This window comes from Perca fluviatilis, chromosome 4 (genome assembly GCF_010015445.1).
Source record: "Perca fluviatilis chromosome 4, GENO_Pfluv_1.0, whole genome shotgun sequence".
NCBI classification, from domain to species: Eukaryota; Metazoa; Chordata; class Actinopteri; order Perciformes; family Percidae; genus Perca; species Perca fluviatilis.
Window position 1 is genome coordinate 15,644,510 of NC_053115.1, and position 19,330 is coordinate 15,663,839.

At 39.6% G+C, this 19,330-nt stretch overlaps 3 protein-coding genes across 3 annotated transcripts; 1 reads left to right on the forward strand and 2 right to left on the reverse strand.

The window, feature by feature from the left end:
- Nucleotides 1-91: 91 nt before the first annotated feature.
- On the reverse strand, nt 92-4,845 carry myl6 (myosin, light chain 6, alkali, smooth muscle and non-muscle). The gene is made up of 6 exons (XM_039798067.1): nt 4,701-4,845; nt 4,363-4,390; nt 2,988-3,131; nt 2,235-2,408; nt 1,948-2,025; nt 92-483 (listed from the first exon to the last, which is right to left on the reverse strand). The coding sequence occupies exons 1-6, from the start codon at nt 4,701-4,703 to the stop codon at nt 455-457; spliced, it is 456 nt and encodes a 151-aa protein (XP_039654001.1). The 5' UTR covers nt 4,704-4,845; the 3' UTR covers nt 92-454.
- Nucleotides 4,846-6,546: 1,701 nt separating this feature from the next.
- On the reverse strand, nt 6,547-9,271 carry tsfm (Ts translation elongation factor, mitochondrial). Its single transcript, XM_039796314.1, has 6 exons — nt 9,121-9,271; nt 8,670-8,822; nt 8,421-8,549; nt 8,218-8,334; nt 7,814-7,895; nt 6,547-7,218 (listed from the first exon to the last, which is right to left on the reverse strand). The coding sequence occupies exons 1-6, from the start codon at nt 9,166-9,168 to the stop codon at nt 6,824-6,826; spliced, it is 924 nt and encodes a 307-aa protein (XP_039652248.1). The 5' UTR covers nt 9,169-9,271; the 3' UTR covers nt 6,547-6,823.
- Nucleotides 9,272-13,021: 3,750 nt separating this feature from the next.
- endou (endonuclease, polyU-specific) lies at nt 13,022-17,487 on the forward strand. Its single transcript, XM_039796730.1, has 8 exons — nt 13,022-13,118; nt 13,231-13,353; nt 15,254-15,425; nt 15,542-15,747; nt 16,524-16,637; nt 16,715-16,821; nt 16,912-17,054; nt 17,135-17,487. Exons 1-8 carry the CDS (start codon nt 13,061-13,063, stop codon nt 17,247-17,249), a joined length of 1,038 nt encoding a protein of 345 aa, XP_039652664.1. The 5' UTR covers nt 13,022-13,060; the 3' UTR covers nt 17,250-17,487.
- Nucleotides 17,488-19,330: the final 1,843 nt, after the last annotated feature.

Genomic DNA, 19,330 nt, shown 5'->3' on the forward strand with positions numbered 1-19,330 from the left:
AAATATTAATATTTTTCTAACACTGTCTTGTAATGAGACTAAAAATGTGTAATATATATAAGCTATAAAGAAATATTTGATCCAAGAACACTCACAGGCTTAATCCTGGAAACCAGGGTTTTTATTCAATACTATTAGATTTAACATGTCACATTATCATATCTAGCCAAACAAAATCAAAAACCTTTTGACAACAAGACAGTTGGGCTGATTAACAAAGGGGTGAAATCAGGTGAAATCATCCAGGGAACCTTACTGCTGATTGTACCTGAATAATGTTTGGAAAATGAGATGAAAGGGTTTCTTCACATTAGCCAGAAAAGGCACTTTTGAAATAAAATAAAGATGTCAAAAAAAGACTTGTTGGAGGTAGGATGATGTGGATAGAGGACAAGACAAGACAAACAATACAAAAACATTCAGGAGTAAAATTGGAAGTGTGTCTCTGAAATCCTCAACCGCTCATCACCATCCGGACGAGTTCTGTCAAGAGAGAGAGAGAAGGAGAAACACAACATCAGCATCAAACCTGAAGAAAGTCAGACAAAAGCAGGAACAAACTTCACAAACAACATCCGTCTTCGGGGATACAAGCTCTCTCATTGCCAGCAAAGAGGACTAAAAACCTGAAACGTTTTAGGATTATCAGATGTGGCCTGATGTACAATATTAATGAATGAAAAGCAAATGGGAAAAAAGAAGGGACGAACAGGAGGTCAGAGATCTTGAAAGAAAACAAATACATTCAGACAAATATAAAGGTGTAGCATGGTCATAGAGCTAGACATAATCAGCCTTTTTAACAACTTTTTCTTTGCTGAATTTTAGTTGATTGTATTTTCACGGTTTCACTTTTTGTACACCCATCTGCCATTGTGGATCATGGGAGCCGAATAAAAATATGATGAATGTTTTTTTTTTTTTAATTGCAGGGGCTACATTTTTGTTGTGTCCATTAGCTGTTCTGGTTCTGGTATTATATTTTCTTTTATTTATTTTGCTGTCACTTTTAGTAGGAGGCCATGGTTGAATTACTCTAGCTCACTTACACAGCTGTTGTTGAACTAGACCAAACATCTTTTGGTTATAAGAAAGTTACTATAACTGCTACGCTGCACTCCCAATGCAGGTTACGACACATGAAAACGGTCTCTCTTCTTCACTCACTACCTAGATGAATGCAAAGCCACTGTGCAGCAGTGAGCTGTTTCTCCATCGGAGTCAGGAGATCAGCGCTGCAGAGAGCTTTCAGGGGTTTGCTCATACCCTCGGCTCAGCCGGACATGATGTAGTGGCCAAAGGCTGTGAGGCGCGAACACAGAGTCAGCAAGCATGTGGTCTATATCCACGACGTTCCACTTCTGGGATTGCTCTTGTTCTGCCGGAGAGTCCGCCGGATGTCACTCTTTTTGGAGGTCCGTTTTTGGATGTCCATCCCCTTCTGCTTTCTTTGTGTTGTAATTTTAAACTCGGGTCGATTTATGAGGACTATCATGGTTAACTGCTCCTCAGATCTCTGCAGGGTAAATCCAGACGGCTAGCTAGACTATCTGTCCAATCTGAGTTTTCTCTTGCACAACTAAAACAACCTTTGAACATACACGTTCCACCAAAACAAGTTCCTTCCCGAGGCTATTTTGCAGAGGCATCGTGGCTCCACTCGGCATTTAGCACCGCCCAAGACGATTGCGATTGGTTACATGAAATGCCAATAAACCAGAGCACGTTTTTCTCCCCTCCCTGAATGCTGTGTGGATTAGCCAGACCCTCCTCCGCAGCGCTGTGGAGGAAGATCGGGCAAAGCGAGACTAGCGAGCATGTGACACTAAGACACAATGACACTCGTTGTTTTATACATCCACAGCAGTAGTGTTGCATATTTTCGTGAGGCACATTGCACTGTATAGGACCTGAAAGAGTCATCTGAGTGCATCTGTGCAGTTTTACCTTCATAGTTAATGCAGCCATTGGCATCTTCATGTCCCGCTAAAAGAGTCTCCACCTCCTCCTCTGTCATTTTTTCACCTGGAATAAAACAAAGAAGAGATACTATGTATTCTAAGACGCAATAAAGAAAAAGAGACAGCACACTGCTTAACATTGTTCTTGACAAAGATAAGTGCCTGAAGGGATTTTACTCTGCATGACAAGAAGACAGAGATAGGCCAGCTCAGCTAGATAAGGATTAATAATGACAAATCTTCTTTTTGTTTTGCTGTTTGTTGTTGACTTACCTAGTGTAGTGAGAACATGACGCAGCTCTGCTCCCATCACTGTGCCGTTTCCCTCCTTGTCAAAGACACGCAGACCCTCTACGATATCCTCAAAGGAGCCCTGGTCCTTGTTCTTAGCAATGGCCTGAAGCATGGGCAGGAACTGTTCAAAATCCAGCATCTTGTAGTTCATCTCTGCAGGTCAAACAACAAAAAATGTTTTATTTGAAACTTTTATGACATTGGCAGATTTGTATGGATGTCAGTAAGCTTGCACATAATTCAGAGAGCCTCTCTTTATTCCCAGCACAGGCAAACAATGGAACTGCATTTTTTTTTTTTTTACAATATCAGAGCTTTAGGCTTAATGTTTATTTATTAAAAAACCTCATATTTTCATTGATTTGAAATATACAAATAGTACCACATTTGCACATAGCACACACCTCTATACATAGTAATTAATGTCAACATTAGAGCACCATCTCAGAGGACCTTACAAACTTCATTAAGAACAGAGGAGGACTTACTTGTGGAGTGAACTTGGAGCAAGGCTTTTATGGGTCATCAATATTAAAAGAAATGCTCTGTATGCTCATACTGTATATGTATCCCAAACAAGCCAAAAACAGCAGTTCAGCACATACCGATTCTCTGAGGCTGCAATGAGGGATTATACACACAACACCCAACCTAACTGTTAGCCAAGGCAACGATAATGTAGTAGGTGGAATTGGTCTATTTTTAGTTGTGGCTGGTGAATCAGAGACTTGCCTTCTAACTTGGGGTTTCCCAGGACCTTGAGCACCTCAGCATTGACAGGGTTCTGTCCAAGGGCCCGCATAACATCACCACACTGGCTGTAGGTGATCTTCCCCTCACCCGTCCGGTCAAACAAAAGGAAGGCCTCCTTGAACTCTAATATGGAGACAGAGAGGTAGAACTTAGATCTAGCTGTAAAGTAAATTAATAAACATAACTAACAAATGTTAAGAGACACAAGCAAACACATATGCACAACACCAAAGGGAAAATGTGTAATTTTATTGAATAAAGTTTTTTGTGTAGAAGAACAGCTGATACCATTGCACAAGCGGTTTTGACACTCGACACATGCAATTAAGTTTTTGCATTTTCATGGCAGGAGCAGTTCCCAACACTGCTGCGTAGGGAGGTTTCCTATCAGCTGACCCTGTTGTGATAATAACACAACGTTCTGGGAACGTGAACGTAACAAAAACATAAACACAGTACTTATTCGAAATACTGGGGCCTATTGATGATTCATTTACCTCATAAATGATGACACATAATGGCTCTTCCGTACCTGACGGGACATTAGCAGCTTTTAATAATAGGTTTACTGGTCAGGGTATTACCTTGTATCGGATCGGAAGCAAACACACTTTAAAAGGAAAAACTCAAATATATTTATTCACATAATATATTTTATTTAAACACATAATCTACAAAACGTCTCATCGTCTACGCAACACCAACCAGTTAGTGAAGGCAACGATAATGTAGTAGGTTGAACTGGTCTATTTTAGTTGTGGCTGATCTTGTCAGTGGCAGTGGGGGGTTGTCGGAGCAAATACTATCCTTAAAAGCACACATTGTTTGCAACTATGACAAGACTTCTGTCATGTTAAACATCACCACTAAGTAGCTGGTTTAGTAGCTAGTGTATGTGTTCGAACAAACTGTTGCTCTTTAAGGGCCACAAAACAATAGTTTTAGTGACATTTGCCACACCTTTAAGAAGCCTGGGCCAACACCCTGATCCCCACTGCTCTGCTAAAACCCAACCTGTCTTTATTATGACTGCCAGACATTTAAAGTGTATATTTCGGCATCAGCATGCAAAAACACCAACATGCTTAATTACAGTAGATTACTTTTTTTGCAGGTTAGTAACATTGAACCTCACACAGTTAGAAAATGATTAGTTTATTACATCCCAGTCTGTCAGAGTTACCTGAAGGAGTCCAGAGGCTTGACGAGACAACAGTCGAGCTACAGGGTCAAAGTGACGAATTCATAAAGCTATTTATATTACGACGATGATATGTTAATATAGGCTACCCTTAACCATTTAAAAAAAAAATTAAATAGAGAAATCTCTTTTGCTAATCAGATGTTAACTCACCCATGATCTGGTCCTCTGTGAAGTCAGACTGGTGGAGACAGGGTTAAAACGGCAAAAGGGGAATAGAAGACTGGGGTTAGTGTGATATTCAAATGATTTAAGTTAATCCTCCATTAATGCTAACGTCACGTTACAGTTAAGTAAAGGATTGTGGCTATAAAGGCTTAACGTTAAAGCGGCCAGTGAAGCAGGCCAGGACAGATACGCAGCTAATGCTCAACCTTAACTGGTATAGATGTTTTCAAAATCTTCCAATGAAAAACAACGCGTTCATTTATCACACATCTTTTAAAAGTAGCTATTTCGATAGATTAGTCTGGAACAATATATTTACTCACCATGTCTGTTTGTAGTGGTTGGATGACAGACGGGCGAGGGGCTCGTATCTTCTCCAGGAGGACACCGACTATCACTGATGATGTCACAGCAGCTTGTACAACATCAGCCAATCACATGGCTCGATTTCACAGTTGCATTGCTCGCACTTTTGCAGTGGTGCAGCTACAACATGCCACCCACACCCTCTATTTTTCTGATTAAATAATAACCAAACATAGAAATAACGATTCTTGTGGATGTATTTTTATTTGTTGTGTGTGTTGGCTCCTGTTTGTGCATCTACTATAAATAGCAGCACATTTGGGATGTATGTAAATGTACTGTGTTTTTACTTGTGTGTATGGGGAGGGGGGGTGAAGGGGGGTGGGGGTGTTGGAGCAGTCAGGCTTGGGAGTGCTGTGTGTGTGCATGTATTTTGTGTTTTGTATTTACTGATTAATTGTTTTAAGGACCCCCTCGAAAATGAGATGATCATCTCAAGGGGTTATCCTACTAATAAAAAAAATACTCATGAAATAGTACCTAATAAAAAACTTGTAATAATAACTATTTTTGTGGGTCATTTCCATGTGTTGGTCCTGTAATAATCACATAGCAATGATTTAACACAGGTAATCTAAATGTAATCTTCAACCACAGACTACAATTCCATTACTACTACTACTACTGTTGAAGATAAACAAGTTAAAACCATGCTTATGTTTTAGTACAATATACTTTTAGGTAAAAAATGTAACTTAAAAATGTAAACTGTTGTGTGACTGAGTGAAGGAATGTTTCAATACTGATTAAGCCTAATCAGCATTTGACTGGCTCACACCTTCTCAAGCTTCTAAAGAATTAATTAGGTCATGTCTGTTATTTAGCATGAATGTAGATGCTCCAGAAGACTTATTGTTTAAACAACTTTTGGGGAGCCACTCCCTGCGGGGCCAGACTTGATTAGAACAAAGGAAATGCAAACTCTGTAATCTTGAACAGAATCGGCACTACCATGATAAACGACCTTTGTCTGTGAACTGGAGTAAACCTGAAATCAGAGGTGTGTCTTTAACCTGGGACAGTTTCCATTCAGGGAAACGCCCACAATTCCAAAGGAATATAATTCGGAACCTGAGAATGATTCAGGACTGATTGATGTAATTCCTGAAGAGGAGGCATGTCATTTCAGTCCGCTGTCAGCTGCAGTGTATCATTTGTTTTTGTCATGTCGTTTTCATCGTGTTGTTCATTAAACCTTTTGCTTAATCTTTCAATTCGACCCAGCCTCTCCTTCCTCCTCAGAAATCAAACGAACACGTCTTTTAGAGATTTTCTCCTAACACTACTACTACTACTATTATTACTGTAGAAAGCAATACCTGAGGCTGTCACTTTATACACACTGGTATTATACTTACTGGTACTGTACATACATGCATACATATCCATATAAATATTGCCAACAATGACTGCTTTACTGAAATTGTTGTGCACATAATAACAAATAAAGAACTTGATTTATTAGTTATTATTTTGACAACACAGCCCTTGGGGAATCCTAAACTCAACAGATGTCCTAGTGTACTATTACAACAAAGTATGCTCAAACTGTGAGGTAACAGCTAACTTTACTAAGTACATGAGGTTACAAACAAGTTGGACCCCTTAAGTCTTCACCACCTTTCACACAAAAAGCAACATCTCTGATTACATCATAGTCCTTGGACATAACACCCTTTTAAAACCCTAAAAAAAGACAAGGTGTTTAAGCCAGTAATGTGTACATTGTTTTCATAAGAACAGCCGTTTTTGAAATTTTCTAGCGATAAGTTTCATGGCTATGTTGTGGTCAAAATAATTTTGCACATCAAGTTTATTATGACAGTAGGTGGATTCATGTCAGTGAGTTACCTGATTAAGAGGATGTTGATGTAGATCTTATAAGTTAGAATAACGAGTACCATATACACATTAAAATGAAATTACTTTTTTTTATTGTTGAATTAGTAATTTCATGGACCTACATATTCTGCTTTTAATTCATGATGACACTGTGTGAGTGTCTGAATGTTGAATAGTTGCATTTCATATTAAACAGAGACACATGACGAATCCTTTTAGATCAATGATTTCCCTCCCTTCATTTTGCTTCTTCACCGGCTGTCTCGCCACACTGAAATCGGACAAAGTCCAGCACTCGAGCCTGTTGACCCCGGAGAAACTGTGCCACAGTCCTGCTGGGGTCTCCCAGGAAGGTCTGAGGCAGCAGGCGTGTCTCACTTTCACCGCAAGGCAGGTCATCCATGTTGCCCAGAGACACAGGGGCCTCTCCCACTATATGCTGTCCCAGCTTACGTCCTAGAGTTTCCCGTTCTCCCTCCTTTCCACCCTGAAATACGACAAGGGCGCCATACCGACCCATTGCCACTTCAGTCTGGCCGCTCACACCACCGTGTACATATGAGCCGATGTGCCACTCGGCGGGGACACCCACTGCCACCGCCCGCCTCACTGACATGTTCTCACCGAGGCGACCTGAGAGGAAAGAGTAAAACATGTTTTAGCAATGAATTGTGCAATAAATTGATTTCAGCAAAACATACCTTATTTTCTAGATGTAGATAATAAATGTTGAGGCCTGAATGGTTCATTGACAGTTATTGTGAGGTCCAAAGATGTTTTTGTTTCTTCTTCTTTATTTTCTTTGTTGTTAAGTGACAACAATTTGAACATTTCTAATGCAACACGGCATGTTTGATTTAAATGTAATGTTAGAATATCAGTATTGACACTATAAGTGTTTTCAACTATTGCCTATTTTTAAACCAAAACCACTTGGTCATGCTTCTCGTTGTGTTATAACATGTCCAGCAGCACAAGTTTCTGCCCAGCTATGTATCGAAACAAAAGCATGCATGGAAACGAACGTACAAGACGACATCAATTTAAATTTAGAAATGTGTGTTACACTGCCATCATCGCTGGTGAAAACCCCAATTAAAGAAAATGCCAAAATGCTGGTAGAAGGAGCACAGGAGGGGCATGAGTTTGAAACGAAAACAACAGTGTTTTAGAGATTAACCAAGCAGTGACACTTCAGGAAAAAAAAAATTAAAATTTTCTTACTGACCTATTGTGAGAGCCACCCGGTCAGAAAGTGAAGCTCCTTCATTCACACTGAGATTGTTTAACTCATCACCTACCAGGACACTCTGAAAACAAATGTAGTATGTTAACAGAAGCAAAGCAGAGCAAAGGAAACAGGGCTGGTGCGTTCTGATATCCTGAGTTAACAGTGTTGCACTTAGTTGTACACAGTCATCTATTCCTTCCTATCAGCATAGACCTCCAGTAGTCTTAAATACAGTTAGACTCCCCACTTAGCATGTATAAATAGTATATAAACATGGAAGAAATTGTTTATAACACACTAAAATGTAGTTGTAGTTGTGAACAATTATGTCCAGCTTCCAGCTCTGCAGTGAACAGAGAAGTTCTCCCAATGCAACTCCTGCGGTCAGTATCTGATTTTACCTTCACATATCCTGCCTGGCTTTTATTCCGGTGGTGAGCCAAGGTGGCAAATGCCACATCCTTAACCAGCTGTTGGAACTTTTCGTTGCGAGCGACAAAGTCTGTCTCACAGTTAACCTGCATCAAGCAGACGAGGAAAAAAAGACAACAGATATTGCTGAATGCCATCATGTCCAACAAACTGGAAAGTGATCTGACCTTACCTCCACCATAACTGCAGCTTTATCTCCTATAAAGAGGCCAATCAGACCCTCTTTGGCTTTGCGACCCTCCAGCTTGTTAGCTTTGCTCCAGCCCTCCTTCTGGGCCTGTTCATGTAGCCAGGTCTCTGCCTGAAGGGTTGGCAAATTACATAAATAACACACTGCATATCACACTGCTAGTTGTTTCAGTAGTCACCATATAGATATAGTTGGACCAATGCAGATAGGGATTGAGAGAGGAGGGGTTACCTGTGCCATGTCGTTATCAAACTTCTCTAGGGCTTTCTTGCAGTTAATGAAAGTGTAGCCGGTGTTTTTCCGCAGTTTCATCAGGAGGGCTTTTTCAGCTGCCAGAAGCTGACAACCTGTGTGTAACGACTGTACATGCTGGCAAACGCTGACCTGAGGAGGACAGATGGGAGGACGTGTAACGGCAGTACATTAGTTCAAATAGTCCAGCGGCTGTCTTTAGTAGACAGTCGCATCATGCACCATCATTGTCACAACAAATGCGATTTTTAAGTCAATATTCTATAGAGATATCCAGCCACAGTGATATCTCACCAAACATGAAATAAAACTGAATTAGCAACACAAATCAGATAAAGTAAGGAAGCTAACTAATAAACCAGCTAATGACAGCTCGAGCTTTAGGGAAAATGTTAAAAACATGACTAAATGTAAAGCTTAATGTGCTCACCTTTGCAACGTCTCTTGTAATTGTTCTGAATAAAAAGGTTAAAGACATCTTTACACCTTCTAAAAGTGAACTGACTTATGATAGCTCAGAATGTCATTGAAATCCACGCTGTGTACGGAAGCCGCGTAGGGACGGAAAGACTTTATATAAAGTTGCTTATTACTGTGCAGCGTCCTCTACAGTGCGGGAGTACAGTTGCGTTTTCGAAGCCACATTCATGCAGCTGTCTTGACCAAGGGGGTAAGCTTCGCTTATATATATGTCAATGGTCTTGACCTGTTTTATACTTTCTGGTCAAAGATCCTTTATACTACTATGGTCTTATCGGTTGTTGACCCATGGATGTATTAGTCTTGACCTCACGATACGTCTTCTGTAAAACTGCTTTTGAGATCAAGTGATGATTCTCATTTTTGCCCAAGATTTAATTGAAAATGACCAAACTCCTAAATCTGACAACCTCTTATACCAAATATTGCTTTCTGCAGTGTGTGTGTGTATATATATATATATATATTATATACACACACACACACTCTAGCAAAACATACTTAACAGTTATAAAATTCGCACATTCACTAAGCCCATTTTTATGTTTTCCTATGATTATTCAACCAAGCCTTAGCCTACAGATTTTAACAAAATCTCTTCTATATCCATAACAATACCTGGCTTTTTTAACCTCTGGTCTCCCTTTTGTGTCATTTTCCCATATCTCTGCCATTCCCTTTCAATATCCCGTTTGAGTTTTTTCTTCAAGTTCCCAATAACATGCTTATATCTATCTCTGTTTTCTTTAGGCTGGATTTTGCTATTTTTTTTTTTTCTTTAAGATTATTTTTTGAGCACTTTTAGGCCTTTATTTAATCAGACAAGCTATTAAATAAAAAATGTTCACTCTGTTGTTAGAATACACATTAGACAAAGGCCTGAAATACACGCACATGCTCAGTATACATGCATTAATGGAGAGATGTCAGAGTGAGGGGGCTGCAGCTGTCGATGGTTTGGTGCCTTGCTCAAGAGCACCTTGGCAGTGCCCAGAAGGTGAACTGGCACCTCTCCAGCTACCAGTCGACCACCATATTTTGGTCCGTATGGGGACTTGAACCAGTGACCTAATACCCAGCTGAGTCGCATACACCCCAAAACCTGTGAAAGTTTTCAGATATGATCCCATTACATTATTTAGATACTTTATGGTAGGCTACATTTTAATATTCTCAGTGGTTGAATGTAACTAAGAACATTTGCTTAAGTATTGTACAATTCTGAGCTACTTAAGTAGGCTATTTCCATTTCTTTATAGGCTACTTGGCTATATGTATATTATATAGCCAATATTGTACTTTTTACTCCACAATACATTTATTTGGCAACTTTAGTTACTATTTACTTTGCCGATTCAGATATACATATAAATCAACTAATAAATTATGATATATTTTTAAGGATTAGATAGACTTAATTAATCCCAGCGGGAAATTTCAAAAGCTATTCAGCAGTAGGAAGTAGGCCTAATTAAAATGAGCACCATCTTTAACAGTTGCAACTTGAGTGATGCTTACACATTAATGCATCAATACTAATTGTAATCCAGTGATATAATATATATTATTCTAAAATATTACAGTGGGCTACTCTTATTTTAAGTGTATTTTGATGCTAATCATTTTGAATGCAGGACTTGTACTTGTATTTTTTACGTGGTATTGCTTCTTGGGCCCTTCTGTGGGGAGTCTGCATGTGTTCCCCTCAAATCACAATTAACAGGGGACCTGGTTAGCTGGTTGAGCGTGCGCCCCATGTGCAGAGGCTCAGTCCCTGACACAACGGCGAAGGTTTGGTTCCGACCTGCGGCTCTTCGCTGCATGTTATCCACCTCTCTCTCCTACTTCCCTAACTTAATCTGTCCTATCAATAAAAGCCAAAAACAAAAACAAGTTCCCTCTTATTGCTTTCAATTGTAAAGTGTTTGGACAGTGTCTGTTTAAAAGCATGTTAAAGGCTCACAATATAAATAGGCTATACATTTTATTGTATACTCTATACATTATTTAAAGGACCTACATGTCTGCTGTTTGGTATTTGCAGTGGGAGTATGTGTCCCCAACATGACCCGGGACACTGAAGCATGTGAGCTATTTTGAGTATTCTAAGCTATCTTGCATAAACCCTGTGAAATACAGCATCTGCTTCCTCTGGCAGGAGAAATAAGAAAGGCTCCTCCTTTGTAAATGTATTTTTATTTTATAAATGTAATTTTGTATTGGACAATATAGCCTTAAAATGCAATAGACTTAAAGAGACGTAGAACCTCATAGTGTTAATGTAACAGAAATTATATTAATTGTGAAAAAAAACAGTGTAACATCTCAGATGGCAGTCATTATCACAGCTCACACCTTGATATGGTTTCATTTTAAAACATGAAAGCACCGCCTGAATTCTGAGCTACTTAAGTAGGCTATTTCCATTTCTTTATAGGCTACTTGGCTATATTTATATTATATAGCCAATATTGTACTTTTTACTCCACACTACATTTATTTGGCAACTTTAGTTACTATTTACTTTGCCGATTCAGATATACATATAAATCAACTAATAAATTATGATATATTTTAAAGGATTAGATAGACTCAATTAACCCCAGCGGGAAATTTCAAAAGCTATTCAGCAGTAGGAAGTAGGCCTAATTAAAATGAGCACCATCTTTAACAGTTGCAACTTGAGTGATGCTTACACATTAATGCATCAATACTAATTGTAATCCAGTGATATAATATATATTATTCTAAAATAGGACAGTGGGCTACTCTTATTTTAAGTGTATTTTGATGCTAATCATTTTGAATGCAGGACTTGTACTTGTATTTTTTACGTGGTATTGCTTCTTGGGCCCTTCTGTGGGGAGTCTGCATGTGTTCCCCTCAAATCACAATTAACAGGGGACCTGGTTAGCTGGTTGAGCGTGCGCCCCATGTGCAGAGGCTCAGTCCTTGACACAACGGCGAGGGTTTGGTTCCGACCTGCGGCCCCTTCGCTGCATGTTATCCCCCTCTCTCTCCTACTTCCCTAACTTAATCTGTCCTATCAATAAAAGCCAAAAACAAAAACAAGTTCCCTCTTATTGCTTTCAATTGTAAAGTGTTTGGACAGTGTCTGTTTAAAAGCATGTTAAAGGCTCAAAATATAAATAGGCTATACATTTTATTGTATACTCTATACATTATTTAAAGGACCTACATGTCTGCTGTTTGGTATTTGCAGTGGGAGTATGTGTCCCCAACGTGACCTGGGACACTGAAGCATGTGAGCTATTTTGAGTATTCTAAGCTATCTTGCATAAACCCTGTGAAATACAGCATCTGCTTACTGTGGCAGGAGAAATAAGAAAGGCTCCTACTTTGTAAATGTATTTTTATTTTATAAATGTAATTTTGTATTGGACAATATAGCCTTAAAATGCAATAGACTTAAAGAGACGTAGAACCTCATAGTGTTAATGTAACAGAAATTATATTAATTGTGAAAAAAAACAGTGTAACATCTCAGATGGCAGTCATTATCACAGCTCACACCTTGATATGGTTTCATTTTAAAACATGAAAGCACCGCCTGTGTGCTAAGCAGGTGTGCAGTTTCACAGAGAAGAGATACAGAGAGAAAGTTACACTTAAAAAATATTGTTAAGAGGTAATTTACAAATGCTCATTACCATTATAAACAATAGCTTAGAATTAAGAAGTAAAAATGTCACACCTGACACATTTGATCGACGAGACATGCTCACGATGAAGTGATTGACATCCTGACTGACAGTATGGGCAGGGTTAATGTGAGTGTTGCGTTTGGATTGGTCACATGAAACTTACTATAAAAGGTGAACCAAGCTAACAGTCAGTTCACCTTGTTTTCAGGTTGCAGCTGAGCCAAGATGAAGGCCATTGCTGTCTTTGCACTTTGGGTGACCCTTTTCCACCAGGGATACAGCAGTAAGAGATTTTTTCTATCACCATAACCTAGTGTTATAGCTTTATATAACCATGTCATGCAGTTACATATAGTATTGTCATTAAGATACCAATCTGTTGTGTTGATTCTCAGACACCCTGGACTCATGTCAGGGTCGGTGTGGTTATGGGACGGACAATAGTTTCTCCTGTCAGTGTAACCCGTCCTGTGAGCGCTACAGAGACTGTTGTTCTGACTACACTGAAATATGTAAAGGCAAGTGACAAAATCTTATTTTATGACTAATCATAGAATAAAATAGTATAGGAGAGAATAGACATCTTTATTTTCCGCAATTAAATACGCTTAAAGATTTCCTCTGCCATAGATGAGATAAAGACAATAAATAAGTAATGAGTATTAAGTGGGCCAAACGGTTGGGATAAAAGTGCTAAAATATTAACAATTAAAGCTGTAATAGGAACTTTATTTTTGGTGTCGAAAATTCCATAATAATCTTTCATCAGATTGTAATTCAAGTGGTCTTTAGTATTCAGGCTTGAGAAAATGTTAGCCCGTGATGGGAGACTTCGGTCAATCACAGGTAATTTCAGAAAGAGATTATTGGCTGTTCTGATCATGCATTGCCCGTGTGACAGAGAAGAGGGAGAGCTGCAGAAAGAGGTCTTACTCTACTACCAACCACATGTCACATTACTGTAGCTGTCTCACGTGCCATACAGTATACCACCACTGTCAGTCAGCTAGCTTCTATCTGTTTGTGTTAAGCTAATCTATTTATGACACCTGGTCACTTTCCCACAGACACTGACTCTAAGCAGTCAGCAGTCAAACAATCAGCCCTGTGTACTGCAATGAAGATCAGTTTCCTTAACCAGATATCCAGGAGTTGTTAGCAATTCCACCAAAAAGAGATTTTCCCTCTAAACTTCTCAGACTGTTTTATTCGTTTGAGGCTTAGAATTATCAACAAAGATTAGAGAAAAGTCCAAAAATGTATCAGGACATTGTTTTTTTATTATTATTATTTCTTCATCTCCTATTAATCATCTCACGACCCCTCATATTTATTTTGTGACCCTTTGTTGGTCCCCTACCCCTAAGATGGGAACCACTGGACTAAACTACCTAACTCTTTAAGAAGTAATTAAAATTAGCCCCACCACCACCAGCTAGAACAGCAAAATGTTGATGTTTCAGTATTAATAATGTAATTTATTATAATATCAACATATCTTTGCAAAAACTAGTACATTTACTTTAGATACTTTAAGTACATTTGGTTGATAATACGTCTTTACTTTTAATTTAGTTGTGTTGTAAATGAAGAAGCTTTACTTTGTGGTATCGGTACTTTCACCTAAACAAAGGTTCTGAATACTTTTTCCACCACGGATGGCTTGTGTGGCCAACCTCTCTGGTAAAAGCTTATTTCAGTATTTCACCAGCAGGTGTCGCTGTTGGGCTGTAAAACACACTGAAAGCAAAAAAAAAAGAAAGAAATTCAATTAGCTCTTCCCTCAGCTTAACCTGCTCCCTTCTACAGCCTCCATTACAAGTCTTAGTTTGAACATTTCACTCAAGTGAAAATACAGAAGTATTACCAACAAAATGTAGGACTTGAAGTATGAAAAGCAAAAGTACTCATTATGAAGAAGGACCCCTTTCAGACTCACATTATCATTACTGATTTAAACAGCATTTTAATGTTGTAGCTGCTCGAGGTGGAGCTCAGTCAAACTATTTATGTTATATACTGTAGGGATGTTTAATAATACATACACAAGAATCTATTATATCTGTTAATAGTATTTTATTTATTTCTATTTGATTGATTTATTGATTATACGGTGTTTGTAATTTATGTAAAATTTTAATCTGAAAAGTAACTCATAGATGTAAAATAAATGTAGTGAATTAAAAAGTAGAGTTTTTTTCCTCTGTAATGTTGTAGATCAAAAGCATAAAGTAACATAAAATGGAAGTAGTCAAGTAAAGTACTTTAAATCTGTACTTAAGTAAATGCGCTTAATAACTTTCCACCACTGGTAGTACCACATGTGCTAGGCCTACAGAAATGCATAAATCACTATTCTATGTTAACAACACTAATATGATAAAGACATGATTTGTGTGTATTTCTGATGTTGTGCAGGTGACGGAGGAGGTGGAGGTAGCGTGATCACTGATGCTGAGATCAAGGCTCTCTCTGAGACACTCTACGCTCTGGATTCAAACAAGGCTTCAGACTCAGAGTTGGTCATTGACCCTCAGGCTCTGGTGCCAGACTCTCAGACGAGCTCCAAAGACGATCTTGCCTCTGCACCGTGAGAAGATGATGTTATTAGCACAGCCCTCTATCATCGGCTCCTCTTCTTTTTGCTCTTGATGTACAGTATTTATCCCTTTTTCTGTGTCATTTTTTGTGTTTTTGTGCTTCCAGCTTGTTCCAATACCTGAATGAGGAGGCTCTGTTCTCTAGACCCACCTACGCTGCTCTCCTGGCTTTGCTGGACAACTATGACAGGATGACTGGACAGACAGAGGACTTCAGTCCTGAGCAGCTGGCTGAGCAGGACGTCTTTCTCAAGGAGACCATGTCCAACACTGAGCTGGGCAGAGAGCTGTTTGCTTTTCTCTACACCAAAGGTAACTAGGTCCACATGTCTTAGTACATCCTGACAATGGTTGAGCACTACTCACATAGAGGTCTGGTAATGCAGTAAGAGCTCTAGTAGACAGGAATTTAAAGTCTGACACTGTGGGTCCCCCAAAAGTTAGCGCAATTTGAAGAAATTTAATATTAATGCATTTTTTCAAAATCATGCTCTTAGTTTTGGAACTACAGTTCCCATAATGCTTTGACATATGCAAACAAGATGTATAATGTTGCCATGGAATCAGTGAGTGAGTAAGCTGTGGGCTACAATTTGAGCCAATTCTTTTGCCTCAATTTATTAACATTTTGTAATATTGGCACCATTAAAAGTATGCCTAATTAGCTATTAGCAGTTCCTGTTTGCAGTGTACACACGGATGTGAAGACAACTATCACTGGATCATTGGATGCTGAAGTAAACTTAGAAATGTGATGATTCTTAGGAGAGTTCTCCAGTTATAAGGAGTGTCTTTTTTCTGTAATTTCTAAAGGATGTCTGAACATGTATCCGCGATGGACATAAGATATATTTAAATCCTCAGAAAGTCTAAGTCACACTGAATATAAAAATATGTTTATCATGGCTGTGTGTTTAGATTCGACTGAGTTATGACTTAGAGAAGAAGTGACTCAAATTGCAGCAATCTAGCAGGGTCTTTAAAGTACCTTGTTTGCCTTTTACCACAAGCAGTATCTTTGCCTCATGTCTCTTTCTATGTCTCTTCCTCACAGTTTGTTGAAAGTGTATGTTATTCTGTATTTTAAGGCATCTATGCATCAGAGGAAGAGTTCATTCAGGACCTGAAGATGATGTGGTTTGGTCTGTACTCCCGCAACAAAAACAAGATGGACTCCAGCGGCTTTGAACACATCTTCGCAGGTTCAGACAAAGCAGATTTCTTACAAACACCACAGATGGTTTGCTTTGTGATTATTAAGAAACACATTCTGTATTAGGAGAGATCAAGGGAGGAAAGGTGTCTGGTTTCCACAACTGGATTCGCTTTTATCTTCTCGAGAAAAAAGGACAGCTGAACTACTACAGCCACAGCTTCAATGGGCCTGTAAGCATCAGACCTCAATATGTCGATTTAAGCTGTGACATGTTTAGCACTCCCTTCATTTTCTCTCTTTCTTTCTTCACCTGCTCTCAGTGGGCTACCTACCCTGATGTCATGGGGATGCAGTTCATGTGGGAGGGCTACTACAAGCAGGTCGGTTCTTCAGTGATTGGCTGCAGCCCTGAATTTGACTTTGCCTTATACAGCCTCTGCTACATCACTCGCCCTGGAAAACAGTGAGTACATGTCATATGATGTTTTCTTGCATGTAAATCTTTTCCGATTTAAATCTTTTTTTATTGTCTCTCATCCGCAGGTGTCGTCTGAGCCTGGGAGGGAAGGCGCTCATTATCCAAACGTACACGTGGGATAACTCTTTCTATGGTGATGGGAAGAAGTACATTGGCTCTGCCTTCCCTGCAACCCCATAAGAACTGAAGCTGCCATCTGCTAAATTATAAGCAACTCACGGAGGAGTCTGCTTGTGTTTCATTACACTCATGAATTTAATAATTATATTCCCAACAGGAGCACTTCTCTTAGTGAGAGGTATTCATACATTTAATTAAACTTGTCTGTTTCAAAGTTTAAAAAATATGTGGTGATATAAAACCGCTTATTTTCATTCCCAAAATGTTTCTATAAAGCAGGAATAAAAGGAAAAATGAATATATCTTTGCATATTGCTTCTTTTGAGAAGTGGCCCACTCTGACACATGCATATCCACTTGCATAAATAAAACAGTAAACCAGACAGTCGATTACTCTGCAGTGTAACCTCTCCTCAACAGTCTTACAGACCAAGAGAATGTGGTGTTCTCCCAAGGGCATGATCAAACTGTGCCTAATGGGGCAAGAAATGGGCGTTTACACACCCTGAGAGGCACAATACTGACACCAACCCTTCAGTGGTAAGAGCATGTGTGCATCTGACACAATTGCTTATTGTCCTATAAAACAGCAAAACAAAAAACAAAATGCAGTCTTTTGCAGTATGAACTATAGAAACAAAAAGACATTAACAGATCCTGTTCTGCTTGACCTGCTTCAAACAGTAGCCACCAGCTAAACCTGTTCTTATCAGCTGTCCATAAAGCTGTTTGTAACTCCCCAGTGTGTGTGTGTGTGTGTGTGTGTGTGTGTGTTGTGTGTGTGTGTGTGTGTGTGTGTGTGTGTGTGTGTGTGTGTGTGTGTGTGTGTGTGTGTGTGTGTGTGTGTGTGTGTGCGTGTGCGTGCGAGCATGTGTCCAGCTGGGATGGGGGTTGATTTTACTCTTTCACTCATCTAGGGTGACTAACAGGATAAATCCTGGTCTGCCGACAGAACAGGGGGACACACTTGCAGCCCTGTTTGAAGAAAGTATTACAGGAGATGGATCTGCCACTGATCCCATTGTCCGCCAGTCTGTGTGCATTCATGCAAAACAAGCGCACAAGACCAGTCAGTTCGCAGGAAAACTGCGGCCTTCAGCAATTCATCTGTCTTGGGCCTCACATGCAGTCATAGTGTTGCAGCAACAATAAAGTTAGCCCAGGGAAGAATTTCTCTATCTCTCTATATCTGTCAGAGCATATTACATTTTCTGAGCTGATGACTCTAGAAATTAGAAGAGTAAATCTTCTATCTTTTCACACTGCCTTCTTTTTAAAGCCCCGGTTGAATCAAATTAAACCACAGTGGGGCAAAGAAAAAAAGATTCAATTGTTTCTTTTGTCACTCACACAACTTCATAATCGAATTATAGCTGGCCACCCGCCAGCGTGTCCTCGCATCTCCCCCAAATGGGCTTCTCCTGGCAGATCTCGTGAGCCACCTGACTTTTGTTTTGTAATTATATTATCCCGCTCTCCCTTTAGCGTGTTGTGGCTAATGGCTGCGCGGGCTAGCCCAGCTGCACATGCAGAAACAAAGCTGCTTATGGGGCCAGACAATGGACCCGTGGAAAAGGGACGCCTGAAGGCGGTCAGCCAATGAGCACGCACAACAGGGGGCCAACAGAGGGTTTAGGGAAGGGTTAAGGGGGTTTAGGGGTTCAGGCAGAGGGGGTGTCTATTTTACCCAGTAGTGGGGTCCATCAATGAGATGGTTAGTGGAGGACACATGGTCAACATCAACCCTGCCTCCCCAGGGTCGGTGCTGGGCTGGAGGGAGGTTCAAGTTCTGGCTTAGATGCCGGCCATTTCTAAAGTTGATTGGGGACCATGAAATACAGAACAACATTCATTCTCTGGAGTTTTTTGAGTGCTTTCCGAACAATTTGATGACCGTATTGTCATTTGAAGTGGATTCAGACATATGCAGAGTGAGAGATACAATCTTGATCCACTAAACTGACCTTCTCAAGGCTGCTGATCTTGTAGGAGGAAAAGGGATTTTGATTTTTGATTGCTGCATATGCAATCCATCCACTTCCATAAACACGAACTATACAAACACACACATACACACACACACACACACACATACACTAACATGCACACGATCTTCATGCTGTGACATTGGCATCTCTCAG